The 19,092-nt window shown below is 43.8% G+C and overlaps 1 protein-coding gene across 1 annotated transcript; it reads left to right on the forward strand.

The window, feature by feature from the left end:
• The first annotated feature begins 3,548 nt into the window (after positions 1–3,548).
• On the forward strand, positions 3,549–5,733 carry LOC144121422 (uncharacterized). The gene is made up of 3 exons (XM_077654608.1): positions 3,549–3,606; positions 4,252–5,524; positions 5,612–5,733. Coding segments are annotated over exons 1-3 (1,278 nt in total). The 5' UTR covers positions 3,549–3,603; the 3' UTR covers positions 5,614–5,733.
• The last annotated feature ends 13,359 nt before the right edge of the window (positions 5,734–19,092 follow it).

Consider the following 19,092-nt stretch of genomic DNA (forward strand, 5'->3'; position numbering starts at 1 on the left):
CTATGTCCGTGTTCTCAAACCATGGTCTCTGGTTGTTAAGGGATTTTGCACTCATCACACCTTTCACCCTTTTTTACCTTTCACGAGGCTTTAGTCTTAACCCTTCATTTTGCACTTTTTTCCACGTTTCTTGTTGGTCATCTGGCATCATTCCTCATGCCGTTGTATAGTTTTCGGTTGTTAAGGGTTTGCGTGGTCATGACCGTTTGATTTTCATGCTTGTGTACAGCTGTTTGTTATATTTTTCTTCACGTCGTTTGGGTTTTTCTCCCGGATGGCCATGATAAAACGTGTTACGTGGTTACTTAGCGTGCTTCATGCATTAGATCTTTTTCAGTAATCTGTTGTACGGCGTGTGTTGGCTTCGTGACTTAGCGAATGCCTGATTGTACGGTTCTTACGGCTTGTTGGTTTACAAAAAGGCAAGTTTTACGCAATATAAAATTCAGTTGTAAGTTGGCACTGGTCCTGCCGTGTTTGTTCCTCTTTTGTCCCCGTATTTCGCGCCGTTTTCTTTGTAGATCTTACGCACAAGTGCAGAGAAAAACATTGTAAATCCGACCACCTATGCACATCACTGCGTAAAGCTTTAGAGGTTGCTTCAGTATTGCAGTTCATTTTCGTCTTCAGGTTCGCTTTTACTAGATACTATCCCCCTGGCGGTAGAAAATAACAGAAAACCGATCGTAAGACACCAAAACCGTAACACAATTGAACGTAGCGATCTGATAGCTGGAACAAGTGAACAAAAATTCAAGTAGAAATTTGCATGTTTAGGGGTTCAAAACTATAGTTCTCTTGACTTAAAACTAGCTTTAATAGTACTGTTGCAACTACAGCGACCTGTCGAAGCCACCTGTTGGACAAATCATTTTACTGGGAAAATATAATATGATAGATCTGGTATAAAATGGTACACTCGCAATCGCAAACTAGCAGGCATAAATCAATGCGCAAACGAAAATATTAAAATTCTAATCATGAAGAAGTATAAAATTTCGTATCCTTGAGGCAATATATTATAAGTACTACTGCATTACGCAGGAGTAACAGTAGCCGCCGCGGTGGCTCAGTGGTTAATGTCCTCAGTACTTAATCGAAAAACGCGGTTTCGATCCCGACCAGAGCGTTGGCGTTTCGATGGAGGCGAAATGATAAAGGCTCGTGTGCTGTCGCCATCAATGCACGTAAAAAAACTCGATGTCGTAAAACTAAGGCATTCGTCATGGCTTAGCCATTTTTGGACATTGAACTACTTAAATCAAACAACCAACCAGGATTGAAAGTGTTACCAAAAAACAGTACGCAAAGACAAAGTGAATGAATCTTCTACACATGAAGACAGGCTTTGCGCACTGATTGATAACTGCTTGGCAACGTACTACTGCGCAATGTGATAGAGGCCACACTAGAGTGCCCTCGTTTTCTCTCAACACAAAGGTATCCTCTAAGTGCACTGAATTTTATTATAAGGGAAAGAGTAAATACATGAAGACAGAAACTTGTGTTCAAGACTCTCCACACACAAAGCAGTTCTGCAACAGGGCCCCATGTTGTCGCCGGGAGAATGCAAATGGCGTACCAGTTACTGGCTACAAGCAGCAACATTACATTAGTCTCTGCCAGATGGAATGTGAACTAATGTAGCAATAGGTAAGCACAGAGCTCTCAAGCAAAAAATTAATCAAAATAATCTTTCGTAAATTGATTGTAACACTAAATACAAGTCATTGCACCGTGATCAACGTCTTAACTTTCATATCAGACACAAAGCACACAAATGGCATCTAGAAAGCGCCTGCAATTAAACAGCTGTTTTCCTTCTTCGCGGAGCTAAGACTGTTGTAGCTGTCGAATCAGCGTCTCCGACTGCGAGCTGAGACTCACTGTTCGTCTTTTTCAACTTATGCTGCTTCACCTCTCTGCGCAAGATGGCGACACAGTTCTGTTGGTGCCCACTGGTGAACCCAAAGCAAATTTTTTTATGTTGCAATAAAAAATATAAACGAATAAAATTAAGGTAGTCGCTTGACTACTAGGCGCAAACATTATTCACGCCCTGCTGTTCGCACTTGTTTAAATTTGCACTCCAAAATCACCTTATTTTGTTAATCTCCTACAAACGTTTGCACAAGCACCCACTATTCCACCGACCACCTGATTCGTGCGCTGCAAATCACTGCAGAAAAACGTTATTTGACCTTTTTGTTTTCTTTGAATTATTTCCTTCCATTTCCAAATAAATGCTTCGGGACACATCGGCAAAGGAAAATAACATGACGATGAAAAAAACAATTTTTTTCATGAGGAAGAGGAAACAACTGAACGTCATTCACCTGTTTTGTCCGCAACTAGTAACGTGCAGATACTTTCCATAAATCTGGTTCTGAGTACTTTTTAAGGGCATTCTGAAATTATCTTTAATTATCTAGCAATGCAGCCAGTTTTCAGTACGTAAACGGATAATATGTTGCTCTAGTAATAGGTATATCTATCTATTTTTGTGCAAATTCCGCGTCGATATAACCAAATATTTAAAACATTTCAGAGGTAGGTACCAAGCCGCAGTTTCACTGGTGGAGCAGAAACTGCCACTGTTTGTAAAAATGTGCATTACAGTTCAGGAGAGCAAGCTGCCGGGCTAAATAGGCAGTTCTAAATTCTTTGGGACTTTTTTTCTACCGAAATTTATTGTTCACGGTGTGCTTCTCTACACCAGTAAGGTTTTTATTTTTATCGTGATCAAACTCAAGGCAGTCAAATACAGAGAAACAAGCGACGAAGCTGTTTTCTGTCGCACCTCTGATAACGCTTCTTAGCCACATTGGGCGCCATCTCCGTCGAGCGGAGACAGCAGTGCAAAGAATAGCTTCTATGACCGATGGTTGGTCCTAGTCTCCTTTCTTTTCAATAATCCGGCAGAGGAGGAAAGATCGTGTTACGATCTGCTTCCAGAAGTTATTCCAGTGACCTCATTCGATGCAGACTAAATTATACTCCCGAAACAAACACAACAAAAAGGCACCGATCAACCTAATGCGGGCAGACTTACACCCTCTCACACTTTGTTCAAGCTCAATGACGCCCAGAGGACGTGTAGTTGCTACACACCGTGGGCTCGAGCTGTACAAGCTACCGTTTTTCTCCACTTTCACAACCTCTCGCTCAGATATGCGCAGAGTGCCTCATCCCCCTCCCCTCCTATTAACCTCGCTCATTTTTTGAAACAAAGTGCCTCTGCCAACGCCACAAAAAAAATGTGCTACTTAGCTTCGGCAACAAAAAAGCAAGCACGTCTTAACTGGGAAAGGGAAATCCGTGGGATCAGCATGCGACGCAGGCAAAAGAAGCACCAAAGCGCATTCCTACAACACCCCACATTGCATTAGGCGCGCTCTATGGCGCATGCGAGACACCACGCGCCAACCATGTTAGAGGAAATTGTAATTAGAACTGATACGTCCTCTTTTGCATTCCTTCCCTCACCATTTTATTCTCTGTCTTACTCTCTCTTTCTCTCAACTCGCGTCGAGTATATAAGCATCGCCGAGACACTCAGACATCAGCAGCCTCAGGTTTGCCAACGGTACAAGTACTGCAACCATGGTAAGCCAAACTGCTTCTCTCTGTGAAACTTAGAACAAAAACTGTCGCTCAGGAAACTTAATGTAGAAACTTGGTCGGACTTCGCACTTAAGATAGAAATAGCCTTAAATTAGTTGTACCGCGCACTTGAGATCTACAGTCGTCTTTAAGGTAATTTGTAGGCAAAAAGTACAAAAAAGAGTTCGTTTCCACTTTACGCGTTTTTATGCTTTGATAAGTACTTCCCTGGTCATTACCTAGTATCATGACAAGAGACTCACTCTTTTTGCATAGGCTAAATACAAACCAATCTGGTAGGACATTTCTAACGCAGCTCTTCATTACCGAAGCGTTACAAAATTCGCATGCCCTTATAGCTGTGCGTCTAGCACTTTGCACAGATCTTTTTATTTGCATCAATAACTACGATTAAAAATTTCATAGAACCTAAGCATTCATCGCACAAAACCCCGGTCTTGAAGCTAGCTTCCACAAAGCAGAAAGCCAAAATCTTCTTTAAATCTATCAACGAAACACCGAAACTTTCTTCCTGTGCAGAAGACAAAGCCATCTAAAACATGAATCTTTCAATTTTTCGAAATAAAACTCTCGAATGCATTAATAATACCTGGCACCCTACTGAAATTTTCGCTTGGTTCATTTCAGTTCCGCGTCTGCGTCGTCTTGGCTCTGGCCACCAGCGGCTTCGCTGGATACCTTCATGGTAACCTCAATGGTGCCTACACCCTCGGAAACGGCGTTGGCCTCGCTAGCTACGGTCTCAGCCACGGAATCGGCTACTCCGGCCTCACCGGCTTCGGAGTGGGCCATGGTCTCGCCTATGGCCAAGGCGCCAGCTACGCTGTCGCTGCCCCAGCCGTCGCTCGTACCGTTTCCACCACCTACCAGGCTGCTCCAGCCGTGACCGCTGTTCACGCTGCCCCGGCTGTCGCCTCCTATGCCACTGCTCCAGTCGCCACTGTTGCTGCTGCCCCAGCTGTGTCCCGCGTCACCACCTTCCAGTCTGCCCCAGCTGTCGCCACCGTGGCCCATGCTGCCCCAGCTGTGACTAACGTCTACCAGTCTGCCCCTCTTGTTGCCGCCGCCCCAGCTGTTGCCACCTACCAGGCTGCCCCAGCTGTCTCCCGCGTTACCACCTACCAGGCTGCCCCAGCTGTCACCTCCTTCGCTGCTCCGGCTGTGACTAGGGTCTTCCAGTCTGCTCCAGTCGTTGCTGCTGCCCCAGCTGTTTCCCGCGTTACCACCTACCAGGCTGCTCCAGCTGTCACCTCCTTCGCTGCTCCAGCTGTCACTAAGGTCTTCCAGTCTGCCCCAGTCGTTGCTGCTGCCCCAGCTGTTTCCCGCGTTACCACCTACCAGGCTGCCCCAGCTGTCACCTCCTTCGCTGCTCCAGCTGTGACTAAGGTCTTCCAGTCTGCTCCAGTCGTTGCTGCTGCCCCAGCTGTTTCCCGCGTTACCACCTACCAGGCTGCTCCAGCTGTCACCTCCTTCGCTGCTCCAGCTGTCACTAAGGTCTTCCAGTCTGCTCCAGTCGTTGCTGCTGCTCCAGCCGTCGCCACCTACGCTGCTCCAGCCGTGACCCGCGTCGCCACCTTCCAGTCCGCCCCAGTTGTGGCCGCTGCCCCAGCCGTCGCCACCGTTGCCCACGCCGCTCCAGCTGTCGCCACTGTTGCCCACGCTGCCCCAGCTGTCGCTACCACCACCTACCACCACGCCCCAGCTGTTGCCACTGTTGCCCACGCTGCCCCAGCTCTCGCTGCTTACCAGGCTGCCCCAGTCTACGGCTATGGCGTTGGAACCCTCGGATATGGTGCCGGCCACTACGGTCTCGGCCATGGCATTGGTGTCTACGGCCTGAACTACGGCTACGGTCTTGGCACTCCCTTCGACTACACCACCCTCCTCCGCAGGAAGAAGTGTAAGTGCATTGTTTCGAATCTTTGGCTTACAAAAGAAAATGCTTTTTCGAAACTTATTGTAACAATGTTTCCTTTTTCTTTTTCAGAAATTTTTCTCCCTCGGAGAAACTATGGGTACTTCAAGAAATGAAGTCAACATCGACGTCTGACCGTCTGCCTAATGTCCTTCAAACCTATGAAATAAACTGTTCATATGTACAAAGCAAAAGTATTTCAACGCCCTATTTTATTTACACATAGATATGAAAAAGAAGAGGTATAAATATGGGCATGTTTGAAGCACCTGTCTTAAAGACAGGCTGTGCTTTGACCAGAATTGACCTTTCCTTTGTTCGCATATTAACAAGCGCCATCGGCATTCGTAAAACAATGTGAAAGGCATACTTCAACTTTTATGCAGTAACTATGGCGGTAGAAGGTATTCCGTGCATTTTTTATGTTAACACATCATGACTATGAATGTTTAAACCACTCAAAAAAAGCATCAAGCCCACAGCACTTTTCAACTTCACTGAGAAACAAGGAACTCCATCGTAGTTCTCATATTATACTAGATATTCATATAAACATTGTGTGAATACTTATGCGTAACTCGAAGCTCTTTGGGCGCTTTACATTTATTATAACATTTGTTAAACTGTTTATTAGCATATCTTATGAAGTTAAACTTAAAAGTGAAATGTTATTGGTCTCCTTCCTGTTCTTTCTTCTGCCAACTTCAAAAAACAAATAGCATGAAAAACATCAAGTGAAGCGAGAGTTTGAGGAGCATCTGATAAATAAACCGGGCAAGTCTTTCTAGATGCAAGGCGAGGATTATGTTAAGGTATATTTTCTCGAAGATATCCATAGCCCAACGTCCAAAGCACCACTTTCATAATCTGAGCGAAAAGAGCATCTAATAAATAAATCGAGTAAGCCTTTTCATATGCTAGGCGTTGATTATCTCAAGGTATATTTTCTGAAAGATAGCCATAACCAAATATCCAGAGCAACGTTTTCATAATATTAGCGAAAAGATGATTTATTGTACCCTGCGAGATATCTATCAATTGCAGCAAACTCCACTTAAGAACAAGGTTCAGAAGATGGAACATTACGGCTGTTGTGGTTTTACTTCTGTGTTTGGCTGCAGCACTCGTTCCCGCTTCATAATCAGCTACTGGCCTGATTTTGACTGTCATAAATTCTTCCTGGCGTGGTGCCGTGATGTGAACTTGGGAAATGTGTTTTGGTTTTCTTTTGGGGCAATAGCTTTGATGAGCCGTCTTCGGGAATAAACGGTCTCGGGGTAGTCTAGCGCCTTCACTTCATGCTCTAACGTTCTCCGAGTGCTGAGAGACAATGTTCTTCTTCTTTATTCAATACTGCAAACCTTGTACATGTCCAAGCAGGTGGGTTAAATGGCAACGAAACAATAATAACAAAGCTAATAAACATCAAAGTGTGGCGAAAGGCCATAAAGAATTATTCCAGTCCGTTACAGTGCGAGGAAAAAATGAAAACTTTAAATCGGTTCGCGCAAAATAGGGCGTCAGAGAATTAGGACGATAATGGCGCGTATGCCCCGACGTTGAAAGCGACAGATATGGAGGAGGGCTAATAGATAGGTCTCGATTCCAAAGCAAGAAAAGACATTCCAAATGTAAATTTTTTCTTCGTTCTTCAAGACATTGAATACCGTTAACCTGCATTATTTCAGAGGGTGAGTCATACGGGGAACATTTAGAGTAAATAAACCTTACAGCTTTTCTCTGTATTTTTTCTAGGCGGGTGAAACTGTGTTTAGTAAACGGGTCCCAGACAACGCATGCATATTAAAGATTTTGTCTAATTAGTGAATTGTAAGCAAGTAATGTCTCACTAGGGGGAGAATTTCTATCCTTATGTCTTAAAAAGTTTAGTTTACGGAAAGCCGAAGAGCAGATGTTATCTATATGTATATTCCATGATAAAGTATTAGTGAGTGCGACACCCAAATACTTATATTTAGTCTCTTCCAGCAAAGGTGACGAACCTAGCCTCTAGTTAAAAGAAAACGGAGCTTTTTTGCGAGAGAGACGAAGAAAGACAGTCTTATCAGTGTTAAGTTTCATGTCCCACGTTTCGCACCATTCAAAAATCTTAGCAAGAGAAGAGTTGAGATGGATTTGGTCGTTAATTGAAATTATTTCTTGAAAAAGCACACAATCATTCGCAGACAGCCTGATTTGGACATTCGGATCAAGTTGAGTAGTAATGTCATTTGTATATAAGAAAAACAACAATGGCCCCGGCACACTTCCTTGGGCGACGCCAGAGCCGACCGGAAGGCAACCTGATTTTCGCTCATTAACTTCTACAAATTGGTAGCGATTGTTTAAATAGTTTGATATCCATATGATTAACATTTCCGGGAGGCCAATGCGTCTGAGTTTTAATATTAGTTTGTCATGAGGAACTCTATCGAAAGCTTTGCTGAAGTCAAGAAATATTGCATCAATCTGACCGTTCTTATTAAGACATGAAGCGAGTGAAAGTATTACTGTCACTAGTTGTGTACTTGTTGAGTATCCTTTCCTAAACTCATGCTGGAAATTAGAGGACTAGCTGCGCATCTAAAAATTCATTAATATCGTTGGCAATAATATGTTCGATTAGTTTGCAACATGATGATGTAAGCGATATTGGACGGTAATTTTGTAATAATGCGCTAACCTTTCTTGTGTATTGGCACAACCCTGGGTATCTTCCAGTCGCTCGGTAATTGTCCATGAAGTAATGAAATACGAAATATAATAACTAGAAACTTTGCAATAGATTCAGCATATCGCTTCAGAAACACGTTAGGAAGGTTGTCGTGACCACATGAGGGTTTAGTTTTTAAATTTAGAAACATAGAAACAACGCCAGGGTATAAAATAAAATTTACATCACAGGGGTGAAACACTGCATCGCTAGATGGACAAGCACCGGAGTTTGAGAACACACTGTGAACGTAGTCATTGAAGTGGTGCGCAATATCACCGTGATCGGTAACTACAGAACCATCAAGCAAAATTTGCGGCACCGGTTTCTTTTTTTCGCTTATATAATTCCAAAACTTTTTTGGTTCCTATACAAAAAAAATCTGGCAGCACTGTATTAAAGTAATGTTCTTTCAAAGAGTGTACTGCGCGTGAAAGGCCTTCTTTTAAATCTTTTAAATGACCTAAATGCAAGCGCCGTTTCCTTGAGCTTTTAATCTTTCGTTTTAAGTGGACTATTTCACGGGTCATCCACGGCGTTTGTCTACTAACAAGTTTACGTTTGCTCGGAACAAACTTATGTATACAGCAGGGGCACACATGTTTAAAACGGCGCCAAAGTATGTTCAAATCAGTACTATTAAAATCGATAAGGCATATTTCCAAATGTTCTATAATGGATGCATCATCTGCACGTGAGTAGTGTTTGAAAGAACAACGATTAAAGTGTTATTAGATTGAGTACAAGCGACAAGGAGTAAGCAAACACTGACAAGCAGGTGGTGAAAGATGCCTTCCACCACTTCAACAGTGCATTCAGGTAATCCTCTAGTCAAAAATATCAAATCCAGTACAGATTTGCAAGTTTCTTGCACACGTGTCGGTTCCTGAACTACTTGACTTTGGTCATGTGTTAAAATCTTGTTAAGTACACTGTTTAAATTATTGCTGTTTTGAGGAAGGGATTCAAAACGCTCACAATCAACGCCCGCCAGGTTTAGGTCAACAATAAGTAGCAGTTTGTTTCCTTGGAACCGACACATGTGCCCTTCCAGTTTGAAGAAATAATCAGCTGAGGCATCAGGAGGTCTGTAAATGGCAAGCAGAATGAAGCTATTGCATCAGCATGAGATTTTTATGCACAAACATTCAAGGCCGGGAATTTCTTCCAAGAGAAAAGCCTGTATAGGGTCCTTAATTAGAACTGCAACGCCACCTCCCCTGAAAGGCCGATCCCTACGAAAAACTTGGTAACAATTAGGGAAGACATCGTTGTCGGCTATTTCAGTCCGCAGCCACGTCTCGGTTATGACGGCAATGTGTGGGTCATGTTCTAGTAAACAAACCTCTAGGGGTTCCGTTTTGTTTATTACACTACGACCTTTTAGGTTGATTATACGCTAGTGCTTCTCACATTCTTTGGGAAGGCGTCAAGTCTCGGGCTGCTGAGAGCGTTGATAGTTTTTCTTGACGCGCATGTTTTTTGTCTCATCCCAAAATAACAAATCTTTTTCGACCTGAAGTTTATCATGAAGTGGGTGTACTTTTTTAAACTGCACTTTCTCATCTATCGTGCTTTCCGACAGAAGCTTCCGTTTCTTTAGCGTTGCTTGTGAGTAATCGTTTTAAACAAACATGCCTGAATCTTTAAGCTTCCTGCAGTTTTCAAATATAGGTTCCTTTTCTTTAAAATCTTGCAGATAGATGATAACCAATAGATGTCGCCAATGTGGATCTAAACTTAAATTTTTTTCTTCAGAACCGTAAAAGCTTGTTTCGACCAGGTAGTGCGTGTTCCCTTGTATGCACAGATTCAATATTCGGCCCGGAGGGAGCTCGAGCGAGGTTCACTTTGTTGTCTCGAAGGGGGGGGGGGCTCCAACCACTCATCTGTTTCGTTCTCTCTAGACGCAGAAATGAACAAAGATCAGGGAAAATATTCTAAGTAAGCCATTTGACTCTCGAGGGCACGAATGACAATTTTACTCTAGAATGGGTATTCAGGAAAGTCAGAGCCTACTGAATATAGGTTCCCAACTAGTTTTTTTTATATTTCAGTGCCTCCTAAACGTATACTCGCAGAGTCTTTTTATGCACACATTTTTTATCTTGAATTGGATGGCACGATTTTGTCACCGCTGCTTGTGTCTTGCATAGAATCACATATACGAATATAAGAGCACGTAATAATAATAATAATAATAATAATAATAATAATAATAATAATAATAATAATAATAATAATAATAATAATAATAATAATAATAATAATAACGCAGAGTGCTCGCACGCGCCAGCGTGTGCTCGAGCGAGCGTGCGCGTGCGTGTGCGTGTGTGTGTGTGTTTGGGTCGGGGGGGGGGGGGGAAGGCGTCCTAGCGCATGTGACTTATCAACATTTACAATGTTTCAGGAAGGGGAGTTTTTAGGTATAACAGGAGTTCCTGGAATCCGTTGCTTAGTCACCTATCGATTGTATATATATTGGTCGGTGCCAGACAAGAGTGCCATTTTCGAGTCACTCTCCTCCAAGAAAATGCACCCCAGATTTTTTTTTTTTTTGCAACCCTCCTTGGCCACTTGGCTTTGAGCAGTTCAACTTCTCACTTCGCTGTAGAAGACTCGAGCAAATGATTAGCACTTCCGGATTTCGGATGATAGTAGCATATGCAGGCTTACGTCACCGCGTTTCGTTACCAGTTACCAGCCGAGAGGTGCTACGACGGAAAGGGGGAAGACATCTCTCGGCACCAGTCAGCTCATGCTGCCTTTTTTGAAACTTCTTGTTGCGAGAGCTACACTGGGCTACTAGTCGAGCATTTCACGGTACATGGGAGAGGCCAGTTGAGCGCATACGCCGTTACCATGGCAACCGAAGAAGAGCAAAGTGCGGCGTGCGGCGACGGCCCGCCCGCTCCACCGTCAAAGCCGAGCGTGACGTCACGCCGATGAGCAGTTGTGCGCATGCGCCGATGTCATGCTAACCAGAGAGTCCCCACAGCTGCGCCGCGTTTTTCGTCGCTGCCTCGCCGCAAGCCACGCTATCACCCGAACCCCGCGTCGCATGCGCAGGATTGCGTATAAAAGGCGGAGATGTAGTGGGCGTCTGTATCACAACGCGTCACATGCACGCAGAGAAGGAGAGTCCAGCCGCTGTTAAACGGCGCTATACACAAGATTAACTCTTTCGATGCTGCGGTTGTCGCCTGGCAGTTGGCCAGAACCAAATAAGAACGCTGGAGGCTGTGTGTACGTGAAAGAAGGTATCATCGCTGCCAGACATAGCTCCCTTCGATCGCGGTGAACAATGGTGAAGCGTGCTGTGTTCAGAATCTGGAAAGCGTCGTTAGCATCCAAGGCGTCTACGTGGCACCAGGAGCATCTGTCAAGACGATTTATATGGTTGCCAAGTGTATACCAGCCTACGGCACGGTTTCACAGTTGTGCTTGACTTTGGGTGATTTCAGCACGAAACAGGAGTCTCTTAGTGTATGAAAGAACTGTTTTACTTCCATTTAGCTTCCGACCCTCACGTCCAGACTACAGAATGGGGAATTACTATAGACCTTGTATACCACAGAGGCTCTACCAAAGCGAAATACTGTATCGACAAAATTGAGACCGCTGCATGCTACTTCGCAGATCATCGGGCAGTCTTCGTATATGTCAATCAAAATGTATAAAAGATGTGTATACACAATGTCTCACATTGCTAAACATACAGTGACCGCAACAAGCTCTGCCAGGAAAAGTACCTCTGGCTACATTTAACCTGGCATAGCCGAGTTAAGCTACTGCCAATTTTTTACACCTCAGCGGCATTCAATGATCTGAAATTTTGACTAGAATACGGCGGCCATGAAGAATTCTCCAAACACGCGACATATTAGGGCTGCCCCTATCTCCTCTTTATCACGCGAACATCCTCGCAAAATAGCATTTCCAAAGCAAGATATGTTCTTCAGCCGCAGCTTTCGATGTCAGTGTTTTAATCGTGTTGAAAGTGCGACAGCGCTTAAATTCTGCGCAACAACGCGAAATGGTCGCTCCTTGTGGCACACAGCTTGAAACCACGTGGTAGCCGTTCGAATAATCACGCCTCATTTAAGCCACTTTGAAAACAGTACATTTTCGTCTCTTTAAAATCCCATCCGGCGAGGTCCACCACGTAGGCCAAACTTCAGCAACGCCTCTTGTCTGAGCCCGTGGCTTACACTTAAGGGCTCTGTGGTATAGAACGCAGGTCGGCGTATACTTGAAACCTGTGAAGCTTCGTTGAATGATATTGGCTTCGCAGTTCCAAGTTTTGCTTGTCCCATGTTGACCATTCTGAGCTTCCTATTCAATCTGTATTATTACTACGTTTATTTTTACTCAACGCGTAAAACGTAATGGGCGATCCAAAGTTGTTTCTCAGCGCTTAAATTTGTAGCACAGATATATAAGGGGTGTGATCGTAGAAGCAGGTATTTAAAAGAGTAAGACTCATTAATAATTTCTGCACATTTCACATTTAATATAAACCACGCAAGCCTATCTAAAAACACAACAGTTATATTCTGTTTTCGCGTTATGTTTTCCAGTAGTATTTTGGGCCCTCACAACAGTAATTTTTCGCGCAACAACAGAATTTCCTGCAGTATTGTGCAGACACCTGTCGCAACGCCAGAGCTAGGTGCGCCGCGACCACAGGCAACATCGAAGCACTGGAGAAAAATCTGGGGTAATGACAGGACGACAAAAAATTTTGTCGCATTTTGAGGCAGGCTATGTCGGATTTTTCTACTGGGAATGCGGTATAGCGAATAAAACTCTCCAAGATGGACGAAAACAGATCTCCATGCATAAGTGCAGCGCCTACCAAAGGTGACCTCCTTAGACATGTTCGGTTTCGATCTATCGGCTGACAACAGAGGTATCACCTTTGTGATTACAGCTGACGCGTTCTTGACACTTCTGTCTCTTTTAGTAGACAAATGTATAAGTATGCCTGCCAGCAAATACTGCACTCATTTTCATCTAACTCACTTTTTTCCTACGTTCCTTCTCGCTTTCTCTCTTTATTTTACCGGGGCAGGTTTAAGGGCCCCGTTCAGCAGCAACCTCGACTTCATCTTCGCTGGCGTATCGAAAAAAGCAGGTGGCCCACTTGCTACCTGGGTCACGTCACCTCGTGACGTCGTTACAACCTACCCTCCGAATTTTCAGCAAACTGCCCGCCGAGGCAGGTAGCCATTAGCTTAATGATTGGCCGAGAGCGGTTGCTCAGGAGAGAGAGAGAGAGTCAAGCGCCATTGGAACTAACCCGCTGCTGCGGGTAGTATGTTGTCTAATCTTATATGCCGAGTCCAAGTTGTAACATTATTAAGTGAAATGGTAAATATTTCAGCTATATAATGAAAAAGAATGGAAAAATATGAGTATTCTCAACGTGCAGCGCCATTTTGTTTACATTGCTTCTATTCTTCTCCTGAACTGAGTGCGTGCTTGCGCGTGCGCGTACTGGACAAAATTATGCACAGAACATTCGTACACAGAGAGACTTCCTGGAATATACGTCACCCCGCTCCTGTGTATCACGCTCCGCAAGCCGACAAAATTTTCTCGCAAAGTCTTTCCCTGTTTATCAATATTTAAAAGCTTCGTTCTTTTTTTTTACTATTGTGAAGACTTGCCATGTGGCATAACCAGACGCTGACATTAAGCTAAAACAGGTCGTGGAGCCTATTAACTTCGATAAACCTTAGCACGCTCTAACTCTTAGCGTTGTCTGTTAGCGGCAAGGACATGTGTTCCTGGCATGCAGTTGTATGTGCCACTTCCAGTAATCGTCTTCATCATGAGTCCAGCGTTCCTATCCAAGATCTCTAAAGGTGGTGCAGATCCTCCTCAGCGGTCGGCGTGGAACACTTTGAACTTGTCCTGAGGACTGTACCTCTTTGAGAGCCAAATTTGCATTTCGCCGACGGGGTAAGGGGCCGCCCCAGCCTTTCGGATGCCTCCTCCAACCTCCTTATGACGGAGGAGTTAAGTACACGGGGAATCAAATAACTTCTACTCCTCTTCATATAGGATGACCAGATGGCATTCGTATATCGCGTTTGGTGTGTAAAGACGTCTGCGTTCCTCTGGTGAATATTCTGAATATTTTCTCGTGTCCAAAGTATCTTATTGTGTTTCATTGTTTTCATATTAAGAGCACATCTCCTGAGTGATGAGTATTGTCTCTGTAATTTCTTCAGTTGTTTAATACTTGCTAAGGAATCCATGTAGATGTGGGCTTGTCTTATAGACGGTGTGTCTCTTATAGTCAACATTGCTTCACGGATAGCGTAGAGCTCCATCACAAGCGGGTCTGGAAGCTCGGAGACGTATTCTCGATGTGTTATTAACTCAGAATGTATAGCGCTTCTAGTAGAAGTTCCTCCGCCCTTTTCCGTGACAGATGCGTCCGCATAAGCTATACACTTTCCTGTACTTATATCAACCACAGTTCAATTTGTGGGATTTGCTTTTCGATGGAGGCTCGTCGTCTTGTTTGTGGTTTCGTCGTGTGTGCCCACGGAGGGGCGTCTATCATTTTCGTTCACTGTGCTGTCACCTCACTGTATAACGCTGCAACGGGCGAAAGATACTTTCTCCTGATATCCTCCTTGAGAATCGGGGTGGCTGTAAGTTTTGTCAAGGCGCATCGCGTTCCTATTTATTGTTTCTAGTATCGCCCACTGTTGTCGAGTCGGTCGATGAAACTGAGCCTTGTATAATAGACTCGGTTGAAGTACTGAACGTACAGGACGTCTGGCCACCGCGGTCCGGGCCTCTGCACCCCTAGAAAAAATGTGCTTAATCAAGTGCAGCCCATTTTCGTCCCATGGAGCTATTGTGTTCCTTTGCCTGACTTATGCATGTCTAACCCAATGACTCTCAGTTCAGCCACACCTTGTACTATCTGGTTACTGGTTTTGAGCGTAAATCTTGTAGCTTGCAATTTCTTTCTTCCGTTAATGCTACGCACGTGAATGTAACTAGAGTTCTGTGGCGACAGTTCCAAGTGCGCTTCGTGGACGTACTCCTCTATTATGTTTAAGGACTCTTTTGAATGAATGTTCAGAGTCTCAAAATATTTATCAGTCGTCCATATCGTAGCATAATCTTCATAAATCATGAAATGTATGAGTGGTATTTCTCCTAATATCTAATCCAATGGGATGAGAGCTCCATTAAATAGCAAAGGCGGTAAGAGTGAGACTAAAAGCCTTGTTCTTCAGCGAAGTATTCCCGCGGTATCCGGGAAATGGCCATAACTACACACAACGCCGACAGTTAAGCTCATTTTTTAAATTACTTCGACAAGCGCACCTCCTCCCTTCGCTCGAGCTGAAGGAAAACATTATGTAAAATTCCGGCAGCGATCAGTATTTGGATGGTTAGTAAAGTAATCCTCATCTTGAACTTCTCACAATCATTATACCTCAATTGTTTTTACGTGCCCTAAACTGCAGCACCCATGTTTCAAGCAAGAAACCCTATTATGCCCTGATGGTAGCAGGTCTTTCACCAATCAACCCTGCTTCATACATTGCCTGGACGCAAGGACAGTACCATCGTTCTCTACTGGACTTCATGAAATCAGCCAACCTTTTTCCATTCATTTAATCCCTACTACATCATTCATCACACCATCACCCATCATTGATGCCCTGGGGGAATAAATTTCGCTTAAAAAAAGAACCCTATCAGGTGCCAACGCATACCACCTGTTCAATGATCATTGCGATTGCCTACTCTGCAGGCCAAAACAGCGGCCTACGCGAGCACGATCTCCTAGCATCGGCGCGCATCGTGGGATCTTTTTCACGCTGGGCACTTACTGGCACAGACAAGCGGAGTGGGTCTCTCGCCGGCGTCAAGGACGCGGCGCCGGCAGCCGGTTCCGGAGGAGTGTATACGTGCAGGAAGCTCTTTTTTATGCTCTTCGTTAAACTCCAACCATTTAGCTTATTGCAGATCAGCGCTGCCGTCAGTAACATAACGAAACGAATTTTTTGAGCAGATTAAATGTTAATGTCTCTTCTCTCATCGCACGGTACCTGCATATGGCGTCCAGCTGCAACAGCTACGGTACATGCCAGTCGCGAACCTTTTCGACGCGTGGGGAAAGCTTTTAAAAGCTCAGTTTCTCGTTGCTAGATGCCAGTTGTATATTTCACAGTCACTGCACGATTTTGGTGACAGCATTTAGAGGTCGAGGGTTTGAAACCGGATAATCATCATCATCCATTTCTTGTTCCTGCTCGCTGTCTGGGGAAAAACTCACGAGGACGTTGTTTCCGCAGCGGTTTAAATTCTGGAAGCGTATTTCAGTATTCCAAAACTTCTTTTTACAGATACAACTCCACACCTTCGAGAAAGACATCCGCCGTTTTAATCTTCATGATGAAGAAGGTTGTGTCCCATATATTCCAACCGCTAATATCCGAAAGCTCCTTTCGGTGGAAAAATATAGCTCTCTCTCCGACTGCTACATGGGCTTGCACTGACGTCTTAGCTTTATTAAATCCTTAGTAATTAATTAGAGCTTAGTTGAAGTTTGTACGATTTTCCCAGCTCCTCGCGTTGAAGGTTGTTCAACAACAATTTTAACTTGCCGCGGCGGTATTGTGGAAAGATCAATCTTTCTGTGAATTTTTATTTTTCGTCATTTATAGGTGCCGGAGCAATGTAAAGAATAGAAAAATATTCGATTTTTCTTTCTTTGTTATTAACCCACGGCGAAGCAAGTGTAATGGTCGAAATGGTACAATTTATGATTTACATTGCCCACTAATACAAAACATTGCGATAAGCAAGAACAGTAGTTCTCTAGCTCATAATTATACTGCATGAGATAATGCATCCTGGTAATGTTGGTGACGTTCAATGGCCGCGATGAGCATAATAAGGCAGTGCCAGACCCGCGATGTTGGTTCAGCAAAACTTTCTGAACAAGAATTATTGCCGATGGATACGTTCAAAGCTTCGAGAGAATATAAGGGGGAGCAGCAAATTTTTGTTAGGAATTCGTTGACTCCACCAGCGCCGGTTGCACCAGTTTCAGATGTGAGGGCGTACGCCGTGATATTTGCAGGTGTTACGCAATATAACCTAAACGACAGTAAGGAGAAATTAAGCTTACCCTATAAGGATAGGCTACTGCGTTCTAATGCCAAAGAGGCCACTCTCACCGGAAACGGAACTTTTATGAGCTAGAAAATACAAAAGAAACTAAATACAGGAGTAGCAATCACCGGCCGGTTTTACATGAAAACTGCTTGCGCTTTTATATGAAAACTCGTTGTCGTGCACTATCGCATCTCCCAGAGCCTGAGCCGTTTATGGACGTTGAACCCCATAAACCAACCAATCAACCAACCACGATTGAAAGTGTCGCTAGAGACTGCAGGAAAAGACAAGGTCAATAAATTTTGCACACAGCAACCAAAGTTTTGCACACTGAGTCCTCTTTGCCAACGCAGTACTGCGCGCTGTGATGCAGACCACTTTAGAGGTCCCTGGTTTTCTCTCAACCGCCTGGGTACCATTAAAGTACGCTGAAGTTTTTGGTACGGGTAAGAGTAAATACATGAAGGCAGAAACATTCGTTCTGGATCCTCTACACAAAAAATAGCCCTGCAACAGGGCCCCATGTTGTGGCCGGGAGGATGCAAATGGCGTGCCAGTTCCTGGATACAACCAGAAAACTTACATTTGTCGTTGCCTAATGGAATGTGAACTGACGTAGTAATCACGTAAGCAAACAGCTCTCAAGCAAACTAAATCAAACAAGTCGCTTAAAAAGCTATCATAACTTTAAACATAACATGTCATTACAACCTGATCAGGCTCATAAATTTCATATAAGGTACAAAGCTCAGGAATAAAATCCGAAAAGCACCTGCAATCGAACTTCTGTTTTCATTCTTCGCGGAGCTCAGAATGCGAGCCGAGATGCAGCCTTCTTCTTCACCTCATGATGCTTCACATCACTGCGCGAGATGGCAGCACAGTTCTGTTGGGGCCTTCTGGTGAAAACAACCCCAATTCGCTGAGGTTGCAATAACGAAGCATAAATGCGCAAAACTAATCCAGTCGGTGAATAAAAAGCGCAAATTTCTTCATGCCCAGTTGTTTACACTTGATTAAATTTATACGTCAAGACCATTTTCTAGTGTTAATTTCCTACAAAAGTTAGCGCTAACGTGCACTATTCCACTGACTGCCTCATTCGCGTTCCGCAAAATTTTTGCAAGAACTTTATCGGATATTTTTGTTTTCTTTGAATTTTTACCTCCCATTTCCTAATAAATACTTAGGGACTCAACGGCAAAGAAAAATACGATGACGATGGGAACAGCAAATATTTTTATCATAGAGCGAAGAAACAACTGAACGTCATTCACCTGTTTTGTCCGCAACTAGTAACGTGCAGATACCTTTCATAAACCTGGTTTTGACTGGTTTTTATGGGCATTCTGAAATGATCTTTAAAAAACACGTTAACTTTTCTAGCAATGCAGCCAGTATTCAGTAGGTAAAGGGATGATATGTTGCTCTTATAATAGGTATATCTAACTATTTTTGTGCAACTTCAGCATGGATTTAACAAAATATTTTATACATTTTAGAGGGAGGTACCCAGCCACAGTTGTATTGGTGCAGCAGAAACTACCACTGTTTGTACCAATTTGCATTATAGTTCAGGAGAGCAAGCTGCCGGGCTAGATAGGCAGTTCTAATTTCTTTGTAAGTTTTTTCTACCTAATTTCTAGTTCATAATGTACTCCTGTACAGCTGCAGGGTTTCT

Source organism: Amblyomma americanum, chromosome 2 (genome assembly GCF_052857255.1).
Source record: "Amblyomma americanum isolate KBUSLIRL-KWMA chromosome 2, ASM5285725v1, whole genome shotgun sequence".
NCBI classification, from domain to species: Eukaryota; Metazoa; Arthropoda; class Arachnida; order Ixodida; family Ixodidae; genus Amblyomma; species Amblyomma americanum.